Below are 13,063 nucleotides of genomic sequence, written 5' to 3' on the forward strand. Positions count from 1 at the left end.
TTGTTGATTTCCTCTTTGTTCTTCCTCTCTAATTTCATCCTAGCATTTGTTGCTTTGGTGGGATTTGAGTGTGAAGGATTTGAACACCTCTAGTGTTCTTGCTTTGCATCATTGCATAGTGTTGAGCTCTCCACCACGATTAGTTCGAGTGAGAGACCGTGAGCTTGTTACTCTTGGAGGGTGACCTCCTAGTTGGCTTGGTGGCTGTCCCGATGACCTCTTCGTGGAAGATTGTGAAGAGGTCTGGGTTTCTCCTTCGTGGAGCTTGTGAAGTGGTTGTGGAGCTTTCCATCTCTCCAAACGTGACGTACCTTCTTGCAAAGGAAGGGAACACGGGAATACATCCTCGTCTCCGTGTGCCTCGGTTATTTCTATACCCGAGCTTACTTTCCTTGTGATAGCCATCGTGTTTGAAGTACATATATCTTGCTATCACTTGTGTTACATATATCTTGTGCCTATCTTGCTTAGCTCTAGTTGTTGTTGTTGTTGCACTTAGGTGAGCCTAGCATATTTAGGGTTTATGCTTGTGGAATAAACATAGTTTAATTCCGCATTCTTACAAGCCAATCTGTAAGAGTTTTTTAAATGCATATTCACCCCCCCTCTAGGCGACATCTCGTCCTTTCACACTTGTTGTTTACAGAGTGATGAGGTCCCCATGACCACCACCTCCCATTTGTGGCAATTGATTTTCAGACCAGAATATCCTCAAAGCACATGAGCAAGAATTTTAGATTGGCAATTTGTGCGTCATCATCTTGAATCATAATCAGGGTGTATCTGCGTATTGTAGGTGAGTAATCCCTCCCGGAATCAGATGGGGAACCACTCCTGCTATGTGACCCGCCGCAGCTGCCGAAGATAGAATCATTGACAAAGCCTCCGCCATGAAATTAAAAAGCAAAGGTGAAAGGGGATCCCCTTGTCTCACCCCTCTCTTGTTTATGAAGAAGGGGCCCACTTCTCCATTGATAGATATCGTTGTTTGTCCTCCCCTGACCAACTGCGATATGCGATGAACAGCTCCTGCGTCAAAGCCCTTTGCCCGTAAAACCTCCAGAAGGAAATTCTAGTTAACACTATCGTACGCTTTCTCGAAATCCAGTTTTAGCATGGGCCTCCTTGTTTGAGACCTTGTTTTCTAAAACCATGTCCTTGCCGGTTGAAATGTATGTCTAAACCTGTGAAGCACATATATACAACAAAATTAGCAAAAAAATTTGGGTTGGAAGACAAACTGAATGAGGAGGATGCTAACAGGGTGTTACCGTTTTAGGCCATCTGGTCGAGGAACATCTGATTCGTTCATCGGGTTTGGATAAGGAGCCGCCGATACTAGAAGGAGCTAGGATCGCGCACAAGCTTTTGTCGCGGCAGCATCTGATGATTCGTTCATCGGGTTTTAATAAGGAGCCGCTGGTAATAGAAGGAGCCATGATCGCGCACAAGCTTTTGTCGTGGCAGTATCTGATTCGTTCATGATTTGGAGAGGAAACATAAGAGGTGAGACAGGGTATCGTTAAGAGAGCGAGATGAAGTAGTTCAATGTAACATCGCAGGACTCACAAGCTTCCTCTCGCGGTTTCTGGCCGATGCCACTGTCGGCTTCGACGGGGTATTCTCGACCTGGACACCAGATCCAGGCTTGACGGCAGCGCAGTCGGGGGAAGCGCGGCAAGCACCATCAGTTTCATAAGTGTTCCAATCAAGAACCAAATTCACATCGCAGAACCGATCAATCGGAACAACCACACACATGGTTAACGAGAGAGGGGAGGACTGTCAGATAGGGATGCAAGAGTTTAGAGGGTTTAAAGGAATGATTTTATACTTAAGTTTGGTTTGTGCTTAAGTGTTTTGCCTCTCATGCACTCCATATTTATATGTCTTTTATGGTTGTATATATATATATATATAGTGAAATTGTCCCAAAGGTTAATCTTGACAATATATGCAATAAATTCATGTTCATCACACGTGCATACATTGTGGGGGAGTTTTCTCTATATATATTGGTTTTACTCACATCCCTTGCATTTGTTGTAGTTGTGTGAGTATAGCCGGTTTTGATATGGGCTAGTAGCTTTGTGTTACTTGACCATATCAAATACAACCTCTTGTATACAACTTATTCTCGGATAAGTTGCGTACTTGTTTCTAATATTCATTATATAAACCCTCTTATTGTGATTGTCATCAATTACCAAAATGAGGGAGATTGTAAGGGTACATTGCCCCTATGTGTGGTTTTGGTAATTAATGACAACTCCTATGGACTAATGTTTTCATTGAGTTTATATAAAGGAATATTCCATAGGTACTACTTGTACTCCATGTGTTGGATTCAAGTATGGATGCTATGAAGATAAAGATACACCTTGTGTATTGGCATCAAGATCATCGATTTAAAGATACATATGTGATATGATCAAGAAGAAGAAATGAAGATGGAGTTCTTATGTGGAACTCAATATTAGCCATGCTCTATCTTAAATGAGTATGTGAAGATACAAGATTGAGTTGGGCAAGTTCAAGATAAGCATCTCAAGTGGATCACATGCTTGAAGCTTGCTGTCCATTTGGTGATAATGAACATATGAAGATGTGCATCAATTGGGCTTTCCCATCATAGTGTTTGAAGTACATTTGTGAGTCTTCACAAAGCAACGATGATCAAGTGAACCTGATCTATATGTAGAGTTTTTAATAAAAGTAGTGCTTTCAGTAGTTTATATTAAGGTTTTGGTAGTCGTCTTCATGTTGGTTTCTCCTCAATGAAGATGGTATCGTCTGCAATAAATGATCTTAGGCCTATCGTTTGATGACGAGATTTTCTTTCCGGTGTCAACGGTGGTGTTGGAAGATTACAATTCTCTAGGTATAGCCTTCGGATCTTGCTTCGTTAGATCGATTTTGGATTTTTTCCCATGGTTGCCGCGAGGATGATTCTCCTTTCAGTTTTTGTTCCGACTGCTACGTTCTCAACAATGGTGATTCGTATTCTCGACTTTCCAGCAATGTCGACAAGGATGGTCGGTTGTTATTCTCTGCCATACTAGTGTTGGTACTCATGCTAATGTTGGTTGACTATTTTAATGGTTGCGCGCATGCATGCAACCTTGGTATTGCGGCTTAAATTAAAATTATAGGAGAATCTTTGTTGGTATTTACAAGTCCATGGTTTGTTATTTATGTTTTGGCTGTCATTCAGGAAAGTACAAAATTGTATCTTGGAAGAAGAAAGGGTTTTAAAACCTCGAAGATTTGGTACTATCTTTAAACTTTATTTTGTAATCGTTGGAGACAGCTCATATATCTCTACTATGTATTATTTATTACTATAAATATATGTGGTATTGATTGTTAAAAAAAGTACGGTAATAAATAAATAAGAAGGCAAAGAAAAAAATCAACAATATGCCGCTGAGAAGAGATGCACTTGAGATTTTTTTTTTCGATGATAAAGATGCCCGGCTGTCACAATCCGTTTTCAGTTTTCACTGACATGTTTTTTTGAGGGGATGTTTTCACTGACATGTTTTCACTGACATGTGGTCTAAGGCATGTTGTTAAAAGAATTGGGCCGGGCCTGTATCGTACTGTTATTACCCAAACTTGATCCATCTAAAATGGCCGTACTACGGAAATGGGCTCGGGTCCAACCGCACCTCTTCTATATACCGAACCCTAGGACGTGGAACGAACGATCCAGAAGCCACCACCACCATTGTCGTGAGGTGATCGGAGCCGGAGCAACCACCCCGAGGAGGAAGGAGAAGCGGCGAGGCGAGGAGAAGGATGGGGAAGGTGCCGGTGCGCATGAAGGCGGTGGTGTACGCGCTGTCGCCGTTCCAGCAGCAGGTCATGCCGGGGCTGTGGAAGGACATCACCACCAAGATCCACCACAAGGTGTCGGAGAACTGGATCTCCGCCACGCTCCTCCTCACCCCCGTCATCGGCACCTACCAGTACGTTACCTCCTTCCTCCCCCTGTCCCACGAACCATCCCGTCGCGCCGTCTTACCGGGATCTAGGGTTGCCTGCAGATCCGATTGCGGTTCGATCGATTATCCGAATTCGTTCACGCGGATTTGATGTTCGATATGTCTGATTACTCTTAGAACTCTCGGATTGCAATCATGTTTGCGATGCGTTGACCGGATAAGATTGGTAGTGTTCTCTGGAAATGAAGATTGGAGTGCCAGGGGAATTAATAGTACCTAATTCAGTGCAATTGGTTTGTGTAGGCATGGTTATTTTCTTTGAGAAATGGGGTATGAAATGAGAGGGGAATCTAAACCTAGTTGTTTCAGTGCAATTGATTTGTGCCTGCAGTTTTTGTGGGGATTGAATTGACAAGGGAAGTTAGACCTAGGTGACCGCAATTTGTTTATGCATTAACTTGATATATCTGACCCCGGGTAACCTTAATCAAGATATTGTTTGTCAAACTCTTTGATTTCTTTTGGCTTTGTTTATGTAGGTAAAATTGATGTTACTTACCTTGTTGGTTAATTTACATACGATTGATACATTAAAAAATGGGAGGGTTATAAGGTATTTGGTTAACTCAACTGGTGTTGTGGAGCTAACTTCTGAAGCCCCCTCGTACGAGTTAGGTTCCTTTATTAGTCTTGCAGCGTTCAATGTTAACCCTGCAATCATAACTTCAAGTCTGGGAGCTACTGTAGTATATTTTATGGATAATCACATAAGCCTAAAATCTTTTCAACGCTTTCAGTGATTTAAACCAAACAATTCTTTGTGAATTCACAAGGGTCATCTATGGGTAAGGCATGCCTAATCTGTGTGTCCCCATGCCTATCATAAAGCTTTTATAGAACCGTTTTGTATTTGGATCACTTCGGACTTTCAGTTAACACTTGAAATGAGTATCGAACTGCTTTGCTTTAGAAGATTCGCCCATATGGTCCTGTGGATAAGTAGCTGTTATAGAGTATTTTAAGTTTGAGTTCTGTATTTTGGTCAGAACCAGAGGCATCTTTCTTTCCCTTGAATTGTAATATACATGATTCTTTCGTTACTAGTATGAAATCTCATCCTGGGCTGTTCTTGACAAGACATACCTTCATTAGTTTCGACTCTTAAACATTCTTATTAATGCTGGAAGAAGGTATTTATAGAATGATCCACAATGTTTTATTTGAAACATTTATTTCCAATTCCATGATGTACCAATGGCTTGCTTGGTTTAAACTATGGAAATGCCATTTACTAGTAGTTGATTAGCTAAATGACTTGTGCATGTCAAACATTTGACATTCTTGGCTTGTTTTGTTTTGATTTGGTCTTGCAGATATGCGATGTACTACAAGGAGCAGGAGAAGCTGTCCCACAGATACTAAATGTGAAGAGTTTTGTTGAATGTTGCAGCAGTTGGAATTTCCATGTTCTATAATACACCAAGAATGATTTGACATTTTTGGATCACTTCTAGTTGTACTCTTTTCCTCTCTCAATCCGTATGCAGTAAGTGTGACCTGCAAACTTATTTTGAGGCCTCAAATGTTGGTGTTATCTGTCACTGGAGTGATTGTTAAATAAACCAAGTTAACTGCTCATTTTGCTTGGTGTTTATTCAACCTCGGCAAGGATTGATTACTGGTCGCTGTTGGTAATGGTTGTTTTCCTTATCTTGCTGATTTTTCATCCCTGTGCTATTTCACTTGAATTTTCATCCTTGTAACGGCGCCAACATTCTCTGCAAGTTTAACGCTGATTGTGTGGCAAATTGGATATATGGTGGTTGAATTTGTGCTTGCTCTGCGTATGATTTTCATGAATTATGCCATGAAATCTTTGATGGTGTAAACTCAAAACTAGCTTTTGGTTTTAGAGTTCAGCGTTGAATGGTGCCTTGTAAAAGATGAAAACACATTCTTCTGTATTGAATTTTTTTATGTCGTGTGACTGATCTGGCTTATACTACTTTGTGTGGAAAGTAGGATCGCAATGCTAGTTTCCAGTTATTATATATATTCACAAAAGAAAACATACAAGTTCAAACTGAATGATGTAAAAAATCAAATCTGTTCTGGATCTGGGTACTATAATATTTTGCTTACAAACTAAGAAAAACAAGTTTATCATATTCTACTGTGACTAGTTGGATGCCCCTGCTTCGCTACGGTTTCACTAAATTTATTTTGTTGCACTACATGCAAATACAATACAAGTGAAAATTCACGTGTATTAAAAGAAGTTAACATGATATTTACAAAATAATTAAGGTTTAACTTCACTTTTAAGTGCAATCTAATGAAGATGTAATTCAACACTGATTCTTGCAGGCTATGTGCTTTTCGTTGTACCGGTGACAATGATATTGATCAGTGAGATTTTTGAGATGTTTAAGATGTTCAACTAAACTATGATGGCGCAACCTCATACTGCTCAACGTTGTTTCTAAATCATGCATAAAGTAGGCAATGGAATATGAAATAAAAATTATTTGAGAAAATCTGATGGCACATTGCACGTGAAAAGAAAATATTTGTGTCACATAATTGTAAACATCAAAATAATTTTTTAAACCTATTTAGCATTTGTACTACAACCAGGTAAAGAAGATCACAAAGATGTTAGAAGAGGTAATGAAAACCAAGATCATGAATACACATGTATGCCCATCTTCGAGAGTGCAGAAGAAAGCAACTTGTCAATTTTCCACATCAAGTTCTATCATGCAAACAAGAAGTAGTTGAATCGTTGATCTCCGTTCCACCAACGTTTTAATATAATACTTCATCTTTTTGCTAGAAAAAGTGACGAAATTGAAATATATCTGATATAGCGTATTATGGGATCAACACCGGATGGTACATAAGATCAAATTTATGACCTCGCAAACAAGAAAAAAAAAGGGAAAACATTAACATTTTGTCTAGGATAATGGCAAGCAGCTTAAGTTTTTTTTGCGTCTAAAGTAATAGCACAAGCAAGTAAATTAGCCTATGAAAATCTTTTTTTTCATTGTACCATAATCTCCAAAAGGAGGGAAACCATAAAATGTTTATTCAAAGTTGAGGAGCAAGAGTTATAGAGAGGTTAACCTAGGTTACGAGCAACTATAAAGGAGAGCTTGCATGCGCATCGACAGCTGAATGAAAAACTTGGATTACCTCTCTTTTTACCAATAGCAATTCCACCTACTTATAGACAACCAAGAGATCAATCTCTAGAAATAGCAAAACGAACAATACAATGCTTCGAAAAGTACATACGGTGTAGCAATAACTTGCACCTCTCACAACTTATACTCACACAACAACTGAGTGCAAGGCACACCTAAATCCTTTCGCGAAAAGTGCTTTAACTATATGACTCGTCTAGCGGACGCACAGGCGCCCGCTCGTACGTCTGGCGCACCCCCGTAAAAGGAAGGACACTGACCCGATTTCCCTCATGGACCCTAGCGAGTAGAGACCACCCCGATTTCCTTGTCTCCCTCCTGCCCCAACCTCCTCCGACTTACCAGCCCAACCATGCTCGCCGCCAGCCTCCCCCACTCTAGCATGCGCGCTCTCCGCCGTCGATTTCCCATCCAGAGCACTTGATGGCCGCCTACGAGGTTCGTCATCTCCCGACGCACAATCTCGGCGCCGCCTCCTTCTTCCCGCCCCTCCGTCGGCTTTCTCTCGCCTTGCCGCCAGCTTACCCACGCGACCTTGCCTAGCCGAGAGCAGCTGTCCCGGGGGCAGCAATATCACATGCACGTGGACGGCAAAAGGTTCCTCAGGAACCGCACCGGAGGAAGACCGGAAAACTTACCCATTCGGATGTTGTGCATTTAATCCTTCCACTTCTGTTTATGTACACAATATCTTGTTATACACACAAGAGCCATCTCTTCTTTATTCTCTGCCAATTTGTTGCCTAACACCCTAACCTCATAATGGTTTCATTTCGTAAGAGGCAATGAAAAAAATATTTAGAAATTTCAAAAAAAAAATCACAAAAAAACATGTACATCTCCATAATATATGTGTGTTCATCAAATTTCGCGAGGAACCAATATGTTTTCTAGTCTATGTAAAAAAAAAAAAATTATCTTCTGAAAAGCCTTATTTTTAGCATTGAATTTTTTCTTTCTACACACGCCACACCACAAGTCGTTTTTTCATGAAATGACTTTGTGAATGCGTAGCACTTGAAGATACACGTGCGAATCTTTTGTTTCAATCTTAAAAAAAAATTCAAAATATGTGTAACATGCATTTTAAAATAAAGGAAGCATATGCTCGCATGTGCCAAAACACCACTCTCATTACAAACTACTTCCTCTGTGGTAGCTAATATGAAAAGGAGGGAGTAACTAATCCAAACAGTCTCTGAAATGTTATTAAAAAAAACTCATTGAATGGTTACTCCATGCTGCCATACCCTTCAGTTCCGAACATGGTTCGTCGTGAAATTCCGATTGACACTCAATATTAGGACATGTAACCTGATAAATAGAAAAGGTTATCAGGACGCGAATGAAATAATCATAGGTAATCATGGAAATGATAGGGTACACCATGAAGAGTTATACCGTCCATCTAGGAAGCAAATACTATCTCCATCCCAAGGCAAGCTTATATTTTTTTTGAAAAGTCAAATTGAGTAAAGTTTGACTAAACTTTTAGAAGAATCTATCAACAAATATGATATTTTGTATTTTACATGTTAACTATTTTTGATAAAAACTTGATCAAGCTTGATATAGTATGACTTTTTGAAAAGTTATAAGCCTTAAATCTCAGGATGGAGGTAGTATCTTCATAGCATCCATTGTAGTAGCCACCACATGAAGACCATTCGCATCTGGTTCCTAATTATCATTAGAAAATAGAAGACTTACTTACACTCTCATAACACCAGAAGTACAATAACTACAAAATAAATTCCAGATCACTCTCGCATGGTAAATCAAGTGCCAATACTCATTTATCAAGTATTCAAGTTGGGGATGCCCCATTTCTAAAAAAAAAACAAGTATTCAAGTGCCAGAAGTTTTAAAAAAATCCAAGAGTGAGTGTGATGTCCATCTAGAAAATAAATTAACTATACAGTTCCATCGAACCATATAGCACCAAGTTGCATCTGTTTTTAAATATCTAGCTGATCTAAGAGTTGCAAGAACAACCTATGGAACAACAAAGTAGAAAGATCACAACTGGTTGATTCATACATGACATGATTGGAGCAGGTGCATGTCTCAGCGAGCATAACAAACAGATATACCTGTACACGCGACTATGTCACATAACATTTGGTTTTCTGCCATCTTCTCCAAACGATCATTGTTTCCGGTATTTGCAAAGATTAAAAAAATACATATATTACATTGCTCATCATATTGGAGCATGAATAGTAAAATTAGAGTTGCGAACAAATTCGCCAAAAAAGGGAGTTTTGAAGAAACATGAATAATGAATTACCACAGGCAACCAAACAACTCACACGTCCTTAATTCAGTGCATCAATAATGTACACGTAGCTAGCAAAATCTTTGCTCTCTATTTTTGTTCATGCTCTAGTTTGCTATGCATTCAATGAAAGGTGGGCCCAATTTTCTTCCTCAGCTCGCCCCTACTGTTGCTGCTAGCTTTGCGATGCTAATGCTCTATTCCTGCACGCTTTCGTAACAAACCAGCAGGGACCAACTAAAGCAAACGGCCGCAGGGAGGTCACCTCTCACCTGAAGTGACTTTGGAGAGTGGAGACGAAGATGGAGAGGAATTGGCTGGCGGAGGTGCCGAGCTGTAGACCCAACCACGGAACGAGGACTCAAATTCTTGTGTTTCTTCTTAGACACCTCTGCACATCCGCAGGTTGCACGGAACTGACAACCGGTGGCGATGCGATGAAATGGAGGCGCCAAGAGGCAAGCGATGTTGCTCCTGGTGGGTTGCGACTTCGAGTCTTCGACCTGCTCGTTGGTTTCTCCGGCTGCATGCGGATGGATGAGGAATGTGCGGCGCGCCTTGGCACTGACCCGGCGTCGCATGGACAGAAGGCGGGCGGGCGAGGCCGCAGGTCAGTGGCGCGATTCGGGCGGCCAGGTCGATCTGTGACGGTGGAAGTCAGGCGAGTAGGTGGCGCGGACGATGTCCCGGGCAGGACTGGCGGTGGCAGCCAATGGATGGAAGAGGCGGCCCCCAATGGAAAAAAATTCTATGGGACTGGTCCTTACCGTGCCGCTCGTGAGGCCCCTCCTGTGATTGCGACACGTCATGTTACAGCACTTATCTCAAAGCTCGTCATCCCCTAATCCCTTTGTACTCTGGTCTCTGTATCAGGATACGCCTGCTGTACACCACCCAACGAAAAAGCATGATACGGCTGTACTCTTTGTTAGTCTTTGTAGATCCTAACTAAATCGAAAATCAAGGACACGATCCTAGCCGATTGCAGCGTCTTGTTGAAGAGGAAGATCAGGCCATCGGGACACTATCCGCTGCCGGCAGCGAGCTCTGCCGTCCGGCATGCCGACGTTGCCGAAGGCCGCAGCTATAGTACCCATGTGACCATGTCCACCGGCCATGAACTGATCACAGGAGCCAAGAGCTGCGATGTCCAGCCCACCGCCATCTGCAGCCAGCCGCACACAGCCGGATCCTTCGTTCACACGACTCATCGCAGGTTGATGTTGCCGTGGCCGCCTCCATGCCCCTGTCCGGTGACAAGACAATGCAACTATGCAGAGTCATCCGAACGATCTCCCACGTGCACGGCAACATCCAATCGAGCTCTACTGCTTCCTTCTTAAAGAGGATTTTAAGAAGTAGGAAGACGGAAGAGAGGAGCAGCGACGAGAAATAGATGATCGACTTTTTGTCACCAGCGCAGGTCGAGGTAGACGGGGCGGCGGGGATGAAAAGTATGCGCGTTGTTCCCAGAAATTGGAGACGGGGATGTGCCATGTTACCAAAGGGTACGCTAAGGTACAGCCAGTATCTTTTTTCTTGCGGGTTGTTACCGATATTGTTGCTTGCGGGTTGTTACCGATATTGTTGGATCAGATAGGATATTTAATTTTAAAAATATATCTTCTTCTCTTCCGTACTTATCTAGATTGGACGTGGGGGGTATTATTGTCCATCCTGAAAATGTGACACCAGGCATTCACCAGTTTGCTCTTAATAGTAGAGATTTCGCGACGCTAAATCCCAGAGAGAACGATGCAGATCTGAAGTGAAAATGGATCTACCGGTGTTATGTTCTGTGAGAGAGATCATTTCCGTTTATGCCAAAGTTAGTGAAGTTCATCTCTAAAGGAAAAAAAAAAAAGGTTTGTGAAATTGCCACTTTTTCGACGAGTCCACCTTCGCCCAAGAAAAAGTCTTTCAGATTGTCATATGCTAAGCAGGCCTGGCCCATACTCGACTCCGGTTGTATAGGCCTGTCTGATCCCCAAAGGCCAAAGTCCAACCAAATCAGCAGCTTCTTCCCCGCCGCCGAAACAGATCTATCGCCTCCGTCTCCCTCCTCGCCCTCGCCCCCCGCCGCCGCGATGTCTCGCCGGTACGACAGCCGCACCACGATCTTCTCGCCGGAGGGCCGGCTCTACCAGGTGGAGTACGCGATGGAGGCGATCGGCAACGCCGGCTCGGCCCTCGGCATCCTCGCGTCCGACGGCGTTGTCCTCGTCGGCGAGAAGAAGGTCACCTCCAAGCTCCTCCAGGCCTCCCGCTCCGCCGAGAAGATGTACAAGGTCGACTCCCACCTCGCCTGCGCCGTCGCCGGGATCATGTCCGACGCCAACATCCTCATCAACACCGCCCGCCTCCACGCCCAGCGCTACGCGCTCTCCTACCAGGAGCCCATCCCCGTCGAGCAGCTCGTCCAGTCCCTCTGCGACACCAAGCAGGGCTACACCCAGTTCGGCGGCCTCCGCCCCTTCGGCGTCTCCTTCCTCTTCGCCGGCTGGGACAAGGTCCACGGCTTCCAGCTCTACATGAGCGACCCCTCCGGCAACTACAGCGGCTGGAAGGCCGCCGCCGTTGGCGCCAACAGCCAGGCCGCCCAGTCCATGCTCAAGCAGGACTACCGCGATGGCATGACACGTGAGGAGGCCGTCGCCCTCGCTCTCAAGGTCCTCAGCAAGACCATGGACTCCACCAGCCTGACGGCCGACAAGCTGGAGCTGGCCGAGGTGTTCCTGCATCCGGGCACCGGGGAGGTGCAGTACCAGCTGTGCTCCCCCGATGCCATGGGGAAGCTGCTCGCCAAGGCTGGGCTCACGCAGCCGGCCCCCGAGGAATGATCAACCCAGCTGGTTTGCTGTTGTTCTCGATTTGGGATGATATTATCCATGTGATGGTGAACAAATTGATCAACTGGGATAATGTCTGTTAAGAGTTGGAAGTCAATCCAAATTGTTACTCCTGTTGGTTTGCTTCTGGTAACTCCTGTTAGCCCATTCTAAAGCCGATCTATCTTCAATATATCCATGTAGCATGTAGCTCGCCCTGCAGAAGTTCAGTATTTGTCTATGGAGTATGGTCTATGTCAAGAACTTGAGACCTGAGACAGCAAATAGAAAGGTTTGACTTGATTTGCAGATAGACTTTTGTTTTCACTTTTTATAACTTGGTGAAGTTGCTGATGGTTGTCATAAATTGTGGATCCAGTGTTTCAATGCAAGTTCTCTATCCAGTGTTAGTTACATGTCCAGTTTTCCACAGTTATGAGACCAAGCTAGTAGTGGTCTATCCAGATTAACTGTCTAGCTTGACCTAGAAATGATGTTATGAAATATGGTCTCTGCTAAGAATTTGTAGTTTTGAATCGTGATCTAGATTTATAGTTGTGTGGTCCAAGGATCATTGTCGTTGTATTTCTGCACAATTTGCTTGGGCCATGTTTTGAGCATTAACCGGGCGCATGTGCGAGCGGTGAAGTAGCTGCTACTGTTCTCCATCTGGAAATTCTATGTATCATTGATTAAGTAGAAACTAATCTTTCTGGCATCATCTCTCTATCCACTCTTCTGGGATTTATTCTTCCAGTTAACAGAAAACTCATGCTTGTCGATACCGTTAGCATGCAGTTT

General features: G+C 43.2%; 2 protein-coding genes across 2 annotated transcripts; both read left to right on the plus strand.

Annotated features, from left to right (window-relative positions):
* The first annotated feature begins 3,695 nt into the window (after positions 1-3,695).
* On the plus strand, positions 3,696-5,585 carry LOC127318005 (cytochrome b-c1 complex subunit 8-1, mitochondrial). Its single transcript, XM_051348614.2, has 2 exons — positions 3,696-3,971; positions 5,321-5,585. The coding sequence occupies exons 1-2, from the start codon at positions 3,802-3,804 to the stop codon at positions 5,367-5,369; spliced, it is 219 nt and encodes a 72-aa protein (XP_051204574.1). The 5' UTR covers positions 3,696-3,801; the 3' UTR covers positions 5,370-5,585.
* A 5,849-nt stretch (positions 5,586-11,434) lies between these two features.
* On the plus strand, positions 11,435-12,571 carry LOC127318004 (proteasome subunit alpha type-4-1-like). Its single transcript, XM_051348613.1, has one exon. It carries the CDS (start codon positions 11,522-11,524, stop codon positions 12,272-12,274), a length of 753 nt encoding a protein of 250 aa, XP_051204573.1. The 5' UTR covers positions 11,435-11,521; the 3' UTR covers positions 12,275-12,571.
* The last annotated feature ends 492 nt before the right edge of the window (positions 12,572-13,063 follow it).

Source organism: Lolium perenne, chromosome 7 (genome assembly GCF_019359855.2).
Source record: "Lolium perenne isolate Kyuss_39 chromosome 7, Kyuss_2.0, whole genome shotgun sequence".
Taxonomy (NCBI): Eukaryota; Viridiplantae; Streptophyta; class Magnoliopsida; order Poales; family Poaceae; genus Lolium; species Lolium perenne.